The sequence below is a fragment of the Phascolarctos cinereus genome, unplaced genomic scaffold (genome assembly GCF_003287225.1).
Source record: "Phascolarctos cinereus isolate Bilbo 61053 unplaced genomic scaffold, phaCin_HiC Scaffold_5;HRSCAF=322, whole genome shotgun sequence".
NCBI lineage: Eukaryota > Metazoa > Chordata > Mammalia > Diprotodontia > Phascolarctidae > Phascolarctos > Phascolarctos cinereus.
Window position 1 is genome coordinate 14188251 of NW_027555958.1, and position 17422 is coordinate 14205672.

The 17422-nt window shown below is 49.4% G+C and overlaps 1 protein-coding gene across 11 annotated transcripts in view; it reads left to right on the forward strand.

Moving 5' to 3' along the window:
- Positions 1 to 305: 305 nt before the first annotated feature.
- VPS8 (VPS8 subunit of CORVET complex) overlaps positions 306 to 17422 on the forward strand; it is a 191689-nt gene continuing 174572 nt past the window's right edge. For 7 of the 11 annotated variants that reach the window (XM_078154678.1, XM_078154687.1, XM_078154685.1 and 4 more), the window contains exons 1-4: positions 306 to 374; positions 3248 to 3334; positions 10363 to 10574; positions 11324 to 11392. In XM_078154678.1, the coding sequence (XP_078010804.1) occupies positions 10425 to 10574; positions 11324 to 11392 (219 nt within the window). In that variant the 5' untranslated portion in view covers positions 306 to 374; positions 3248 to 3334; positions 10363 to 10424. Of the gene's footprint in view, positions 375 to 483; positions 725 to 1492; positions 3148 to 3244; positions 3335 to 10362; positions 10575 to 11323; positions 11393 to 17422 lie in introns of those variants that run through there. The other 4 variants (XM_078154679.1, XM_078154680.1, XM_078154681.1 and 1 more) reach the window with 4 other exon arrangements.

Below are 17422 nucleotides of genomic sequence, written 5' to 3' on the forward strand. Positions count from 1 at the left end.
AGCATATGCGTGTATATTTGTATATGGATATCCATATTTTACAATATATGTACATACACAGAGCAATACACACACACAAGCTATTGTTATTTCTCAGACTGTGTTTAAAGTCACTTCACCTTCCTGAGCCTCAGTTTCACCCTTTGGAAGATGAGAGGATTGCCTCAGAGGACCTCTGAGCTCAGGATCTTACGAAAGCCTAACGAGAGGGAATAAGGCGCCTGGCCCTTTAAATGGGGGCGTGGTTGGAGCCGCCCAGGGAGGAGGAAGAGAAGAGAGGAGGAAGAGAAAGCGGAAGCCGCCGGGGGCGCTCTGCGCATGCGTGCTTAGGAGGGGGCGGGGTTCCTTGGCCCGTGACCGGAGAGAGGGCGCAGGTAAACAGTCCTGAGGGAGACCAGAGACTGGGGAGGCGTGCAGGGGGCGGGGGGGGGGAGCGCGCCCGGGGGGCGGTGCGGGGGGGGAGGCAGCGCGGCGGCCCGGGGGCTTCCCGGCTTCCGTACCAGGCCCCGGCCGGTCCGCGGGCGGGAGGAACGCGGAGGCTGCGGGTCTGGCCGGGCCGGCGGCGTTCCTGCCCTCGGGCTGAGAGAGGGGCGCCGGGCCCCTCCCCAGGTTAGAGGGGGGCCGGGGGCGGGGAGCGGCTCCCCCCCCCGGCGGGGTCCTGCCCAGGGCGGGAGAGGGGCGGAGAACCTCCTGGCGGCCCCGCGGTAATGAGCCTCCTGTGCAGGTAAGGATGATGGCAGATAGTGAGCCTCCTGGTGTTCTTCACTCTCCTTGGAGCAGATTGAGGGTCAGTCCTGCCTAAGAATTCAGGCATCTACCCTGTGGCTGTTAATTCTTGCCTCGATCTTGGGCCTACGAGACTGATCCTGGAGATAGGGTGATGCTCAGGAGAAGGAAGAAAAGCTCCCTTCCATGGTATCATTGGTGCAGGGAACTTCCATTGTGGAAACTCCTTCCACCAGTTCAGGGGCACACCTTCTCCAACTTTTACTGCAGGAGAGGGACCTGCCTGGGGACCCTGGAGAGGCCAAGTGACCTTCCAAGGGCCTTATCAGCCTGGGGCCAGACTCAGGCCTCCGGCCTCTCCCTGGACTGCTTTTCTTTGGTGAAAGCCTAGGGCCAGGCCTGGAGTCCCTGTTTGTCCCAGGCTGGCCGGAGGATCCTGGCGCATCTAAGGGTGTTGTTGGCGTTTCCTGGGGGCCGTGTGTAAAAAGCCATTTTTCGTCCCAGGGGTACACAGAGTCATCAATTGTGTGTGAGTGAATGAAAAAGGAAGCCTTTTGGCCGTCCTGTTACACTCCCCCCGGCAGACCCGTATTGGGTCCAGTTCCAAGCCCCCCATGGGAGGGAAGGACGTGGATGGGCTGCAGGGCTGCTGCATTTCATCCTCGATTCCACAGAGAATTAGGTGAGGGAGCCGATGGCACCTGTGCCGTGGGAGGGGCTGACTCTTCTCATCAGAGACTCCCAGTGCAGATTGTGCCTTAGATGAAGCTTTTCCTGGAGAACTGCTAGGATCTCCCACCTTCCAGCATGGATTTTTGTGTGTCTCTGGGGTCTCAGTCTGTGTTTCTTGCACCCAGAGACCTCCTTTTTTCCTAGTCCTGGCACTTAGGGAATCCCTGATGAATGCTCACTGACCCATCTCACTTGCCCATGGTCACACTAGGATTTGCACTCAGATCTTTGATGTCACTCTCCTCCTGACGGTGTCTTTTCTTCTGTTAAATGACATCAGTAATACCTGCTTCCCCATGTCCTGAGCTAGCCTGATGTTCTTTCTTCCAGATCTGGAGCTGGAAGGGACCGTAGAAGCATGAGTCTCACTCTAGCTGAGGAAACTGAGGCCCTTGGAAGGAGGGGAGTGGCCTGCCCTGGAGGGAAAGGGTGCTGGGCAAGGTGTCAGGTGTACAAAGCTGGAGTGAGACAGCCCCAATTCTTAGGCGGTGTGCGGTCAGAGGATCCAGGAAGGCCTCCTTGTGGAGGAGGAAGTGATGGGGCAGCTCCCATTCTTTGCAGTTTACAGAATGCTTTTAAGCAATTCTCTTTATCCTGGCATGTCTGGCAAGCAGTGCAACTGAGACATGGTCCCATTTTAGAGATGAGGAAACAGATTCAGTGAGGGCAAACGAGAGGGATGGAAGACATAATTTCAGCAGTTTTTCACACTATTTCAGGCTGTTGAGTGGGGTGGTCGAGAGAGAGCCCTTGGGCCAAAAAGCAGGGCTAGTGTGGGCAAAGGCAAGAGGTGGTGTTGATGGCAGGAATAGGCCTAGATAAGCCAGCTGGTGAGTCAGTAGTGTTATGACCACACGTGTGCATGTGCTTGTGTGCGTGTTGTATGTGCGTGTCTGTCTTTGGCATGGCCTGTGATCAGAGGTGTTGGCCTGGTGTGTGCCCTGACTCATGTTCTTGTCTGAATGGGGATATGTTTGTATGAGGATGGCTGGGGGCCAGCCGTGGGGGCCTGTCGTCAGGGAGGCTGAGCTCCTGTGGTGTCTGCACTGAGTCTGGCACCAAGATGGTGGAGCCGAGGACCACCCAACGAGACCGCCTTGGGAGGGCCCACAGACAGAGCAGGCTAACGCTTCCGTGCCTGCCAGCCAGCAGTGGGATCAGGCCCGTGAGAAGCCATGGCCCTTCTTAGAGCAAGAGCATGATGAGATGGCGCCCTGGGGAAGTTCAGGAAGCATCTGATCGCTGGGTATCTGGATGGTTGGTGAAGGCAGTGAATGTGAATGGACCCCTGAGCCAAGTGCTGGTGTAGTGGAGACAGTGGAACCGGTGATGATGTTGGAATCAGGACCTAGGTTTGAATTCTGACTGTCCCTTGCTTGTGCCAGGCCCTGAATGCCAGCATAAAGAGTTAATGCTTCATGTAGTTGGCAGCGGGGAGCCCCTGAAGGCCTTTGAGAAGGGGAAGGACGTGGTATTTCATCCCCGTCACTCTTCCCCATTCTCTTGGTCTGCCTATGATTCTGTCCCATCCCACAGCCCTTACTTTCCTTGGCTTGGCCCTCTGGCCCCACTACCTGCCCCCGGACCAGTTTCCATTTTTGTCCTGCTCTTCTGTTTCCCTCTGGGCCAGCCCGCAGCCCCCACAAGCTCCATTCTTCACGGGGAGATGAACGGATGCTTCCAAAGGAGGTGATGAAGCTGCGTCAGTGGCTGCGTGCCCTTCACAGGGTCACTGACATTCAATTGTCCCGTTTGTCTCCTCTTGACTCTCTCTTACTCTCCCCAGCAGCTGCTCCAGGCCAAGCCTTTATGCCGGAAGTCTTCGACTTGACCCCCTTCCTGTACATGACCTCTCCTGCTGCCTAGGCAGCCCAAGGTGAGTGTGGAGGAGTTATGTGGGAGCTGGAGGATGAGATCAGGGAAAGGGGGCTTCCCAAGCAGGCCTTGATTCCAAGAGTATGATGGGAACAGTCTTTGGCCTGGCCTCCTAGCCTGTAGTCACCTTCCCTTATAATTCACTTCTTCACATCTCTGCCAAAATGTTCTATCCCATGCCCACTTCTGATCACCATCCCCCATGGCTCCCTGCAGCCTGCTGAATAGAGAAGTGCCTTGTTAGCCTGGCATTCAAGTCCTTGTACAGTCCACTTTTAACTTACTTTCCCAACTTTATGACATTTCCCTTTATGCACCCCCGCCTAGTCCAGCTGGACTTCTCACTGGCCCCTCATCCTAACTCCATGTCTTTGCACATTGCCCCAAATGGGTCTCCCCATTGCCTACCGTCTTCTTTCTACTTCTTTAAGACCCAGCTCTTGTGCAGCCTTCTCTAACTGCCTCCTCCCTCAGGCCTCCTAGCCTTCTTTGTTTGACCTCTCCAATAGACTGAATGACTTTCTAATTTCTGTTATATGTTTTGTAGGCATGTCTCATCCCTTCCTCGTCCTGAGGGCAGGGCCTATCTTATTTTTCATCTTTTTGTCCCCAGCACCTAGTGCAGTGACTTGCTCATATTAAGAATGTAAATGTTTGTTTAAATTACATTGGTGGCTACTTTCTGGGGGCTTCCAGTCTTGAGTGGACCTTCTGTTTGGGGAGATTTGTGTGAGCAAAGACATGGCAGAGGCTGTGTTCAGGGACTAGAGGGATGGCCATTTGGGGAGCAGATGTTTTTGTGGGATAGCAAGACCTGGAAGGCCGAGTGTGGATTTGGTCCCATATTTAGCAAGGCATCTTTGGGGATCATAGGCCTAGAGCTGGGAGGGACCCCAAAGACCGTCTGGGCTAACCCCTGTTTTTATAGAGTCCAAGGATGTGAAGTGACTTAGGGCACAGACCTCCAGCGAGGAAGGGCCTGAGAAATCATGTCTAAATCCCTTGTTTTCTAGTTGGGGAAATCGAGGCCTGGAAAGATCCCGAGGTGACTTAGGATGCTCAGATGGTAGCTCTGCAGCTGGAGGCCGCCTCATAGGCCATTAATAACCGCCTCAATTTACAGAGGAGGTTGATCGGCCCAGGTCACGCTGGACACAAGGGATGGGAAGGGAAGGTTAGTGGGGGTTGACCTCCCGGTGGCATTTCACCACCTTCCCTCTCGCTGACCCTCATCAACCCACAAGCAAACCTGAGGTAGGGGCGGGGGCGGGGGAGCCTCGGCTGCCAGGGCGGGCAGTGAACAGGGGCGTGCTGTTCTGGCACCAAAGCGTTGTGGGGGAGCCTGGCTTTCCAGCGCTGATGCCTGAGTTCCACGTTCTTGAGCTCTGCCGGGTGTTTGTCTGCCTCGCAGCCTTAGACTGTGTCCTGGGTCCTCGCGGTGACCTCAGTCCCTGAGCTCTTTGCGAGGCCATCGCCCCTGCACTGGCTACACTCTCTCCCTGCCCAATCATGACCCCGTACCAGGTCGTGCCTACACTGGTCTCTTCTGTCCAGTCTCTTGCCCTGCCAGACCCCAGCCTTGGATTCCTGCTGCCATTCATTGCCTTCATTCCTGAGTGAGATGGGAGAAAATCAGGAGGCTGCTGCCTGGGTCCTCTGCAGGTTTACGTTCTGTGATCTCAGCTGGGCCTTGAGTGGGGCCTCCCGGACTGAGTTGCTCTCCCACTCCTCAGCCTTTATCTTTAAAACACCTTCAGCTCCCCTCTGCCACCTTCCTAGTCCACTGAAAACGTGGAAGCTGTTAGCGGAGATCTCCCTCTTCTCCCCTGTCCCTCCTCTCGTCTCTCTTAGCTCAGACCCCTTGTACCCTTCTTTCTTCTTATATCCCTGTCTCACGCAGAGAAAGGCCAGCCCCTTTGCATGCATCTCTCCTCACTGCAATCCATCCCCCCTCAGCTGTCAGAGTGATCTTCCTAATACACGTCTGTAATCACCAGTGCTTCCCTAGAGCTTCCTGGATCAATAGAAAGTCCTCTCTTTGGCATCGAACGTCCTTTGTGGCCTGCACACTCCCTGCCTTTCCACCTCCTCCTCGATGCCGGCACGCCAGCCTCCTGGTTGTTCCGTGAGCAAGACACTCTGCCGCCCCTCCACACCTGATGCTCTCCAGCTTCCTTCAAGTCTCAGCTAAGATTTCTTCTTTCGCAAGAAGGCCTTCCCAGCCTCCTTGGTCACAGCACCTCCCCTCGGTCGATTTTTTCTGTTGTATCCATCCTTTGTCCTCTGCACTTAGGACAGGGCCTGGCATGCGGTAGGTGCTTGCGAAGTGCTGGTTAACTGACTGAAAGAGCCCTGCGAGCAGGACTGACCAGCACCAACGCAGAGTCGGAACTCCTCTGGTCGGTGCCCTTGAAACACTCGAGCTTTTAGCTCATTGAGAACTGGTGAGGTTCTAGCCCCCCGGCATCGAGCTGGCGTGCTGCTGCCTGTCTCTTAGCAGGCACTCTTTGAGATCAGAGACCGGCTTGAGCTCGTTGGCCTCTCTCTCAGGCTGGCTCCATGCCTTTGGCACCATTGGCGCTTTATATTCCTTGTCAGCTGGTTGAAAAAGACTGACCTAAGGAAAGATCAAGATGCCAAAATAAAGTTTGCATCTGGAGTGATTATTTCCTGTGTTCAGGAAAGAACACAGTCAGTCAATAAATATGTTAAGCACCTACTGTGTGCCATGCATTGGGCTAAGCGCTGGGGATACAAAAAGAGGCAAAAGACAGTCCTAGCCCTCAGAGAGTTCACAATCTGTTTTTTTCCTTTATTTTTATTTTATTTTTAAATTTTTTTAAAAGGCATTTGGAGTTAAGTGACTTTCCCAGGGTCACACAGCTAGTAAGTGTCAAGTGTCTGGTCTGAGGCTGGATTTGAACTCAGCTCCTCCTGACTTCAGGGCCAGTGCTCTATCCACTGCGCCACCTAGCTGCCCCCCGAGAGTTCACACTCTAAGGGGGAGATAGCGAGCAAATCAATTTGTACAAACAAGCTATACACTGGACGAAGAGGAAGTAATGAACAAAGGGAAGGTGCTGGAGTTAGGAGGGGCTGGGGAAGGCTTCCTCTAGGAGTGGGATTTGCACTGAACTTAGAAGAAGCCAGGAAGTAGAGGGAGGGCGTTCCAGGCATGGGGGACAGACAGAGAAACCCAGAGCCCAGAGAGAGAGGGTCTTGTTCATGGAACAGCCAGGAGACCAGTGTTGCTAGATTAAAGAGTTTGTGGCAGGTGTGAGAAGACTGGAAAAGTAGGAGGAGGCCGGTCGTGCAGGGCCTTGAATGCCAAACAGAACATTTTGTATTTGTTCCTGGAGGCCATAGGGAGCCTCTGAGGTTTGTTGAGTAGGAGGTGACATGATTGGACTCATGCCTTTGGAAAATTACATCATCAGTATCTGAATGGAAGGTGGATTGGAGAGGGGAGAGAGTTGAGGCAGGCACCGGACCCTCCAGCAGGTGGGAGCAGCAGTGACTTTGTAAAGACCCATTTATGCCTCATAGATCAATCTGATTTCCTTTTTATTACCAAATATTGGGCCTGAAGAGGTTGGGGGACAAAGAGGAAATCAGCCTATCTTTAGCATGATCTTAGTTTTCTCCTGCATGACGTGCTTTTCGGTAGGCTAGGGGCATCACTAATTACAGGGTTGCATTTAAAAATTAAATTATATGTGGTTTGTAAGCCTGAGCAGGAGTAGGGAGGAGGCTGGTGTTCTGAAGGTGTTATCAGCCCCATCAATAGCCACTGTTTCTTAAGCGTTCACATGGGGACATTTCATCATCTACCTGGAGGCTGGAATGAAGCATTCAGTCAAGTGTGAAGGGAGGGATCCGAGCTTCTTGGTAGAAAAGATTGGGATCTTCAAAGGCTGCCTGTGTGGCTTATGCTATGTGAGGAAGGGTTGGCCTCTTGTTTGTTTAAAAAAAAGTGTAAGGAAAAACTACATTGCAGAAATGGATTCTCCTTTATTTTTTAAAAAGAGGGATCAGTTTGGGAGGTAGGTGTCGGAAGAGAAACGACTGGCCAGATGTGAGGGACAAGAGGGCTTGGGTGACCACCCTGGAACAGAGACAGGAACACTGGGCCAGAAAGGAGGAAACTGGGCTGTTTGCCTGTCTCCCTCCCCCCACCCCAAACATACACCAGGAGTCTTTGAGGATTCCCAAGGAGCTCCAGCTCTCAGAGGTCAGTACTGCTCCATCTCCAGGGAATCTCAGAGCCACCTCAAGTTTGGAAATTTAGAGCCGGGGGAACACTGACCCCGAGTGCCATGGCTGGTTGGGTGTTTGGCATGTGGCCTTCTGCCCTCCCTGATGGCTGGTTAGCCAGATGTCATAGCGGTGGGGAGCAGAGGGGCCGGATCATTGAACTTGGATACATACAGCTTTGCGATCAGCTGGCATAGTGCCAGTGTGTTACAGAGCTTTAGGTCCTGTTCCAGGATGGAATAATTGGGGTCCCAGGATCTCAGATTTAGAACTAGAGCAGAGCTGGCACTATTGTCAAGGCAGATCGAGCCTCAGTCTTCCATCTGTTTTTGAAGACACCAAGACCAGCAAATGGGCTGCAGGGGGAAAGATTCCAAGTGACTTCCTGAGGAACCTTGGGTGGGCCCTTCCCACTTGGAGCCTCTTTGTAAAAGGAAAGATTTGGACTAGATGATCTCAAAAGTCCGTCTCTACATCTGTGATCCTTTGACCCTCTTTAAATATTAGGACAAGTTCTGAAGGTCTAACCTCTGGAAGATTTTGTACATAGGATGTCCTGAGGTCTGAGAGCTTAAAGCTGTCCCAAGACTTTTGGGACACTTTGCAGTATAGACAGCCAAGTTTAAAGGTGCTCTAGAAACTGCATGGATTCTTAGCATCCCTTTGTCCATCGCTCTGCCCCCGACAGTGCAGAAATGGAAGGGGCCACAAAGGCCTGAAGGCCCCCCTTTGTGGTTTTTGGTGTTTCATGGACCGCTGTGGCCACAGAATTCCTGCCTCACTGGCCAGCCTGTGTGCTTAGCTGGGCTGATCCCAGGAAAGCAAACTTGGGCTATTGTTGAGACCATCCTTGAACTCTGCCCAGCACAGTAAAGCCCTAAAGAACCTATGGACCTTCAGATATAAAGGCACAGAACTTTACCCATGCCATCCTAGACTGGGAGGGATGTACAGGTGTGTGTGCGTAGAGCTATGTGCATTCTATCTGTGTGTATGAGAAGTATAGAGTATTTATTATTATAAATAATTTGTAACTTACTTTTTTAATGCAACCCTGTAATTAGTTGTGCCCTTAGCCTACTGAAGGATGGTCTTGATAAAGGTGAGTCAGGAGACAGTAATTGCTTTTTCCAATCTCTCCAAGATTAGTTCTCTCTGTCTCCATCTCTCTGTCTCTGTCTGTCTCTCATCCTTTGGATGTTTTTATTATGTATATGCAGATAGGTAAGGCACAGCAGGTTTCTCCATGTTGGAGAGTCATAGCAGCTGTTCAAGTTTCTTTCTGAGGACCAGCTGAGCTAACTACCCCCAGAGACTTGTTGCCAGCCGGCTGGCCCTTGGGGATGAATTCTATGGCCATGGAAGCCCTTGAAACAAAGAACTGCAAAAGGGGCCCTTGGTCCTGTGGGGTCTTGCCACTTGTGCATTGTTGGGGGCAGAATGCTGGGAAAGGGACTGAGAACTTCCAAATCTTGACTTTCTGACTAAGGCAGTGTGTGTGTGTGTGTGTGTGTGTGTGTGTGTGTGTGTGTGTGTTTGTATGTATATGCACATATATGTTTGTCTCAGAATCTTGTAGAGAAGATTCTATACGTTCCCTCTGAACCAGCCTCCTCTTGCAAAGAAGCTCAGAGAAAGGATGGGATGGGACCTGCCCAGGGTCGCCCAGGCACCAAATGGCTCTTCTTTATAGCTACAGTACCCTTCTCACTTCAGCCCTTTTCCTCCTAATGTCTTCAATAGAAGTGAAAAACCTGCTCCCAGCTTCCTAATTACTATCACCTCATTTGTAAAAGGACTAGATGTCCTCCCCCTCCCCCAAGGTCCTTCTCATCTCTAAATCTATGATTCTCTGACTCCAGTCACTACCCTCCAAGGACTGGGGCATACATCTTTTCATTCTGGAAACTTACCTGTCCACCCCATACATGTACACACCCACATAGTCCTGATCAGGCTAGATTAATTAGGTAAAGGTTGGTCTGGAAGTAAGACATTAAAGGTGGGAGAGGGGAAGATGGCAGCTGCGGTACGGCCTTCACTGTTGCCTCCAGAACACTGCTGGTGGCTTCTCCTGGCATGGCCCATCTTTCCTTCCCCTCTGTGATCTCCTATTCACCAGTTCACACACACTGACCGCTTCATGCTTGGTTAGCCTTTAAACCATGTATGTGTAGAGAGGAGAGTGGTTCTGAGGCAGGGAGATAGGGAGGGCTGCACCTGTGCCGGGCTTGGGATTTGTGAGGCCAGGCCAACTTAGAAGGTGTCGATGACTGCCTTGGCCCCTGGGAGAGGGTGGGGCTGCGGGAGTGGCATGGCAACCGAGGAGGGACAGAGGTGGCAAGGCATCTGGGACCATTCAGAGTCCTTATGACTAGAGAAGGTATTGATGACAGTCTGCCTAGAATTGGACAATTGGAAGTCGATAGGCTCCCAGGGTCATAGTTTTAGATGTGGAAGAGACCTTCAAGGCTGTCGAAGCAGACCCTCTTCTGTTAAGGACGAGGAAACCGAGGCCTAGAGAGGGGCCATAGCTTGTAGATGAAGTTACAGAACCTGGAGTCCACTTCTTCATTTTCCAGGTCAGGAAGCCGATATCAACAGACATGTGAACTCAGAGATGTTCAATGATTTGTCCAGGGTTTCCCATTGATTAAGAGGCAGAGATGATATTTGGACCCAAGTCTTCCACTGTTCTGACAGAGGCTTTACGTATCCAACTCATTTGGAATCTAAAAATATAATTGTGTGGTTTCTTTCTTTTCTTTGAAAAAGATCCAAAGAGAGACAGCAGATGCCCTGTCTGGCCCCATCTGGCCGTGGTGTCAGAAGCTGAGATGGCAAGTGAAGTCGGTCCTGAGAGTGAAGAGGCGGCCCCCTCACCCCGAGGAGGGTTTGGGGAAGGCCTGGCCCAGGCCCTGGAGGCTTCACTCCCCAGACTCTCCTACCTGGACCTGGACAAGGACGTGGAGTTCAGAAATGAGCTGGTAAGAGCTCAAGCTGTGGTCGAGAATGACTGTTGATGCAGGGGAGTCCCTGCGTGGAATGCCTCGCCTTTGTAGCTCTTCTGATGAGAGAGGGTGGCTATGTTTCTGTGACCAGAGGAGGCATGCTGGCAAAAAGTCTGATCTTGATGCTCTGGCTTGCCAGTGAACCATGAAAGGCAGCGTGGAGTACTTTCCTGCTGCTCCCATCATATATGAGAGGCAGCACAGTGTAGTGATCAGGGGGCTCCCCTCAGAGCCAGGAAGACCTGGCTTCGAGTCCTGCCTCTGACCATACTGGCTGTGGGACGTGGACAAAGCCCCTGACCCCCCAGTGCCCCAGGAAGCTCTTTAAGACCGAGCTGCGGGCCAGGTGCCAGCCTGCATCTGGGACTTCCCTCTACTGACTAGATCTCTGGGCCGCCCCAGGACTCGGATCGACTCTTCTGCAGAGCTTTCCTGCTGTGGGACGTTGGGAGGTGGGGAGCAAGGTGGAGGGCCAGAGGGCTCGCCGCTTACCTGCCAACGGATTACCGGTTGAGTATCAGGATGGCAGAGGGGCTGCCGGCCTTGCTCCTGACCCAGTGCCCGGGGTTACTGCCATTGCTTGAGCCTGCAGAAAGCTGGCAAGGCAGTCCAGTCTGTATCTGGGATTAGGAGGTCGGATCCCTTGGCCGGTCGCCGCCCTAGCCCGAGTCAGTTGTAGAAGAGCCGTTGCCTGACTTGGCCGCCCATCTGTTTTTACCTTCTAGATCGACGACAAGGAGTTTGATATCCCTCAGGTGGACACCCCTCCCACCCTAGAAAGCATACTCAATGAGGTGGGTGACGCTATGTCTGTCCTTTGAACTTTGATTAGCGCTTTCCTGCGATCGGGCTTGAATGTCTCGTGCTTTGATTCTCTGAGTGCTTCCAAGACTCCCATGATTTGTCTTAGTTACAACTGCTACCAAGAAGCTGCTGAGAGCATCATCGATCTCTTTCCCTGTTCAGAACAGCCGGTATGTAGGTGAACGCTCAGGTGGTGGAAGAGGTCAGTTTATTCCATTGATATAGGTGCCTCCTAAGAGTGTAGATTAGGGAGTCTAGAAACTTGCAGTCCTTGAACTCATTTTTTGTTTTGTTTTGGGTTTTTTAATATAAATTTATTTATTTTTAGTTTTCAACATTTACTTCCACAAGATTTTGAGTTCCAAATTTTCACCCCATCTCACCCCTCCCCCCACCCCAAGATGGCATGCATTCTGAATATCCCTTGCCCTAGTCTGCCCTCTCTTCTGTCTCTTCCCCCCTCCTCTTATCCCCTTCCCCTTCTGTTTTCCTGTAGGGCAGGATAGATTTCTGTACCCCATTTCCTGTATTTCTTATTTGCCAGTTGCATGTGAAAACATTTTTTTTAAACATGTGCTTTTAAAACTTTGGGTTCCAAATTTTCTCCCTTCCTTTCTCCCTACCCACCCTCATTAAAAAGGCAAGCAACTCAATATAGGTTATACATGTGCAGTTATGCAAAACACTTCCATAGTAGTCATGTTGTGAAAAACTAACTCTATTTCCCTTAATCCTATCCTGCCCATTCTATTCTTTCTTCTGACCCTGTCCCTCCTCAGAAGTGTTTGCTTCTGATTACCCCCTTTCACAATCTGCCCTCCTCTCTATCATCCCCTGCTCTCTTGTCCCCTTCCCCCTATTTTCCTGTAGGGTAAGACAGATTTCCATACCTAATTGAATGTGTATGTTATTCCCTCCTTAAGCCAAATCCTGTAAGAATAAGATTCACTCATTCCCTCATCTTCCCCTGTTTCCCCTCCACTGTAAGACCCTTTTCTTTTCTGTTTTTTTTTTAGAGATAATTTACCCATTCTACCTCTCCCTTTCCTCTTCTCCTAGTATAATCCTCTCTCATCCCTTAATTTTATTCTCCGTATATAACCCCTTAATCTTCAACTCACCCTGTGCCCTATCTATCTATCTATCTATCTATCTATCTATCTATCTATCTATCTATCTATCTTCTATCTATCTACATACATATAATTTTTCCCTCTCCAACTACCCTAATACTGACAAAGGTCTCATGAGTTATAAATATCATCTTTCCATGCAGGAATGTAAACAGTTCAACCTTAATAAGTCTCTTATGATTTCTCTTTCCTGTTTACCTCTTCATGTTCCACTTGAGTCTTGTATTTGAAAGTCAAATTTTCTATTCAGCTCTGGTCTTTTCATCAAGAATGCTTGAAAGTCCTCTATTTCACTGAATGACTGTTTTTTTCCCCTGAAGGATTATACTCAGTTTTGCTGGGTAGGTGATTCTTGGTTGTAATCCTATCTCCTTTGCCCTCTGAATATTATATTCCATGCCCTGGTCCTTTAATGTAGAAGCTGCTAAATCTTGTGTTATCCTGATTGTGTTTCCACATACTTGAATTGTTTCTTTCTGGTGCTTGTAATTTTTCTCCTTGACCTGGGAACTCTGGAATTTGGCTACAATATTCCTAGGAGTTTTCCTTTGGGGATCTCTTTCAGGAGGAGATCGGTGGATTCTTTCAATTTCTATTTTGCCCTCTGGTTCTAAAATATCAGGGCAGTTTTCCTTGATAATTTCTTGAAAGATGATGTCTAGGCTCTTTTTTTGATCATGGCTTTCAGATGGTCCAATAATTTTTAAATTCTCTCTCTGGATCTATTTTCCAGGTCAGTTGTTTTTCCAATGAGATATTTCACATTTTTCTAATTTTTCATTCTTTTGGATTTGTTTTACAGTGTCTTGATTTCTCATAAAGTCACTAGCTTCCAATTGCTCTATTCTAATTTTTAAGGAAGTATTTTCTTCAGTAATCTTTTGGACTTCCTTTTCCATTTGGCCAATTTTTCTTTTTAGGGCATTTTCTCCTCATTGGCTTTTTGGACCTCTTTTGCCATTTGGGTTAGGCTATTTTTTAAGGTGTTATTTTCTTCAGTATTTTTTTGGGTCTCCTTTAGCAAGCTGTTGACTTGTTTTTCATGATTTTCTTGCATCACTCTCATTTCTTTTCCCATTTCTCTTCCTCTGCTTCTCATACTTGCTTCTCAAAATTCCTTTTGAGCTCTTCCAAGGCCTGGGACTGATTCACAATTTTCTTGGAGGCTTTGGATGTAGGAGGTTTGACTTTGTTGTCTTCTTCTGGTTGTATGTTTTGATGTTCTTTGTCACCAAAGTAAGATAATATGGTCTGACTCTTTTTGCGAGGTTTGCTCATGATCCCAGCCAGTTACTTGAGTTTTAAACTCCTTGTTAAGGTAAGAGTCTGCTTCCAATGTGGAGAGTGTACTGTCCCAAGCTTCAGGGGTTTGTATAGCTGTTTTCAGAGATACTTGTAGGGACCTGTAAATTTTTCAGTTCTTCCAAGGTGGTATGATAAGGGGCGAGGTGTTTACTTCTTTCCTGGCCTGTGCTGTGGTCTGTTGGTGACCACAAGCACTCCTTTCTGTCCTGGAACTATGAGGAGGGTTTCCTCTTTACAGCCACTACAGGCCCCACCACACCAGCGCTCCTCCTCACCCCAGGATGGCACCTAGAACTGTGAACGAGATCCAGGCACGGGCAAAGCAAAAGAATCCTGCACCAGCAGAGAGATCCTTGTAATCCCCCTCTGATCAGCCACCAGATTCCCCCTCAGTCTATGGGCCGGAAGTTCAGGAGGCAGCTGTCTCCCCGCGGGCCACGCTCTCTCGGGAACTGAGGCCTAGCCCTAGCTCCTCTTTCACCAAAGAAACAGACTTCTCCCACTGACCTTCTAAGTTGTCTTTGGCGTTCGTGGATTGAGAAGTCTGGAAACCACCACGGCTGCCCGAGATTCAGTCCTCTGAGGCCTGCTCCAGGTTCGCTGTGGCCTGCGCACCCACGCCAAACTGTGCTCCTCTCCCAGCCTGGCGTGATATACCTTTCTGATAATCATCCAGGTTGTCCTGGGCTAGAAATTTGCCTCACTCTGTCTTCTTGTGGGTTCTGCTGCTTTAGAATTTGTTTAGAGCCATTTTTTTATAGGTATTTGGAGGGGTTTTGGGGAGAGCTCAAGCAAGTCACTGCTTTCACTCTGCCATCTTGGCTCCCCCTTGAACTCGTTTTTTAAAAAAATATTTTGATAATTGCATTTCAGCATAATTGACTTCCTTTGTATGTAATTTGTTTTATGCATTTAAAACATGATTCTGCGAAGGAGTCCATTGGCTTCTCCATGAGACTGCCAAGGAGTCCATGACATAAACAATGTTAAGAGCGCCTGCACTAGAGGGAGCTCCCAGTGCTACCTGGAGGAGGGGGATTCTTTAATCAAGTGCTGCAGGCGGGGGGCATTGACTCTGTCTTTTTCAGAATTTCTGATGAATGATTCTGATGAAGTCTGAGTTGTCCTGCTTTTAGGTTTGCAAATCTGAAATCCCAGAGCTACCAGGAGGGACAGCTAAAACCTAGGGTGACAGGATTCAGAAAAGGTCACACAGGCTGAAATGATGGTTGAGCAAAAATGAAGAAGTTCATGCGGATCAACTTAAAGGCCTCTATTTCCAGTCAAACCAGTTGCCCCAGTACAAAGTGGGGGAGGTGCGGCTGCCCGGCAGCATCCGTGGGAAAGACAAGGAGGTTCCCGTTGACTGCTCTGTATGGTGAGCACAGTCTTCAGTGTCCCTGTAGAGGCCGTGTAGTTTTCTTGTGCTCCGCCCTGGCCAGTATCGTGTTAGGATTAGCTTTGGGCCCTACATTCTGAGAGGTAGAGTCACTGACTAAAGCGTGCCTGGAGGAGAGCCACCAGCCTGGAGAGGGACCTGGAGACCGGGTCACAAGAGGGCTCAGTAAAGGCACTGAGGATGCTGAGCCTGGAGAGGAAGAGACTTGATGGGGAAGGGGTGCAAAAGCCTCAGCCCAGCTAGGAAGTGGTGGAAGCAGATGTGGACCCAGATCCTCTGATTCTGAAGCCAAGGTTCTTTCTACGGCTTTGATTTACATCCCATCAATGGAACCAAAAGCCGTCTTATAGGCTCTTTTACAGCAAGGTGTCAACTGCCCATCTGTCAGGATCATTAAGGATCCCTTGGAAGATAGAACAGCAGAAATGATCCTGTTCGCTTGGCCCTCTGACAAAGCGTAAGACAGGTTGATGTATGCCTGCCAACAGTATCAGCCGCTGTGACGGAGGAGGCCCAGAGTAGAGACCTGCTCTGATGCCTTAGGTTCTTTGTGGATGGTGAGTCCGCTGCTATTATTTATGGATGATGTTATGCTGGTTACATCAAACCCCAAGACACTGCAGAGCATCCTGCAAGAAGTCTGTGCTCACTCCAAGGAGATGCCCAGACCATGCACACAAGAAAGATCAGATGGATGAGGACATCTGTTGACCAGATTCAACATGCAGCTAAATGGACGCCCTGTGGACCTTATCCAACGTACATACATCCGGGGCAGATGGACAGTGAGCTGGGCCTAGAGCAGAAAAAGAGGAGGAGAGTGGACTGGATCACCTTCAGGAGACTGCAGAGCTCTTTGACTGACCCCACAGCCACAAAGGCCCATGTTGTCACTACAAGCATTTGCTGGTGTTGCTATGTGGCAGACAGTCCTGGGACAGACATGCCATGGCCTCTGAAGAACTAGAGATAAGAATCACATAGAGAGTGACGGAAAAGTGAGTGGTGGGTATGAGCAGGCTACAACCTGTGGCCAGTGAGGAATGCTAGAGAGGAGTGGGAGAGAGGGATGCCACAGGAGGACTGTATGGCAGAGAGAAGATGGGCTGGCCGTGTGGCAGCATCGAAGGATGGAGGAGGATGACCAGAGTCTGCCTTCATGGGGCAGGGGGGAGGGGCAAGAGTGGGTGCAGGTAGCAAGAGAGATGGGGATACAAAAAAGAGGATGAGTAGAAAGGTGTCCCCAACATATTTAAAATATAGAGAAGGAAAGGAGGGATGAGAGGGGACCCAGACAAGGAGGGCAGTGTTGGTACTACCAAAGTAAATTTAATGTGTATTAAAAGGAACCAGCTGTATGTAGTATTTTCTGGTCTTTGTTTATCAAAATGTTTGCATTTCTTGATAATTTTCTAGTTCATAATGAACAGTTTTCCCACTTAAATAAGTTTTATTTTTTCTAGTTACATGTAAAGATCGTTTTCAACATTAATTTTTTATAAGATTTTGAGTTCCTAATTCCTCCCCCCCGCCAAGATATAGGTCGAACATGTACAATCATGTTAAACATATTTCCACACATAATAAACAGTTTTTTAAAAAATCACAGTAATCCGTAGACACCTGGACAGTGGGGATAGTAAAGTCAACAAGTATTTTTTTTTAATCTTCATTTTGAGTCCAAATTCTCTCCTTCCTGCACCCTCCCTCACCCATTGAGAAGGCAAGGAATCTGATTCCCATTATACATAAGAAGTCATGCAAAATATATTTTCACATTAGCCATGCTGTGAAAAAAGAAAGAAAGAAAATATTCTTCAGTGTGCACTCAGAATCCATCAGTTCTTTCTGGAAGTGGATGGCATTTTTCATCCTAAGTCCTTTGGAATTGTCTGGGCTCCTTGTATTGCTGAGAATAGTTAAGTTATTCACAGTTGATCATTGTACAATATGACTGTTATTGTGTATAATGTTCTCCTAGTTCTGCTCACATCACTTTGCATCAGTTCATGTAAGTCTTCCCAGGTTTTTCTGAAACCACCCTCCTTGTCATTTATTATAGCACAGTCGTATTCCATTTCAATCATATACCACAACCTGTTCAGTCACTCCCCAGAGAATGGGCATCCTCTCGGTTTCCAAATCTTTACCACCACAAAAAGAGCTGCTATGAATATTTTTGT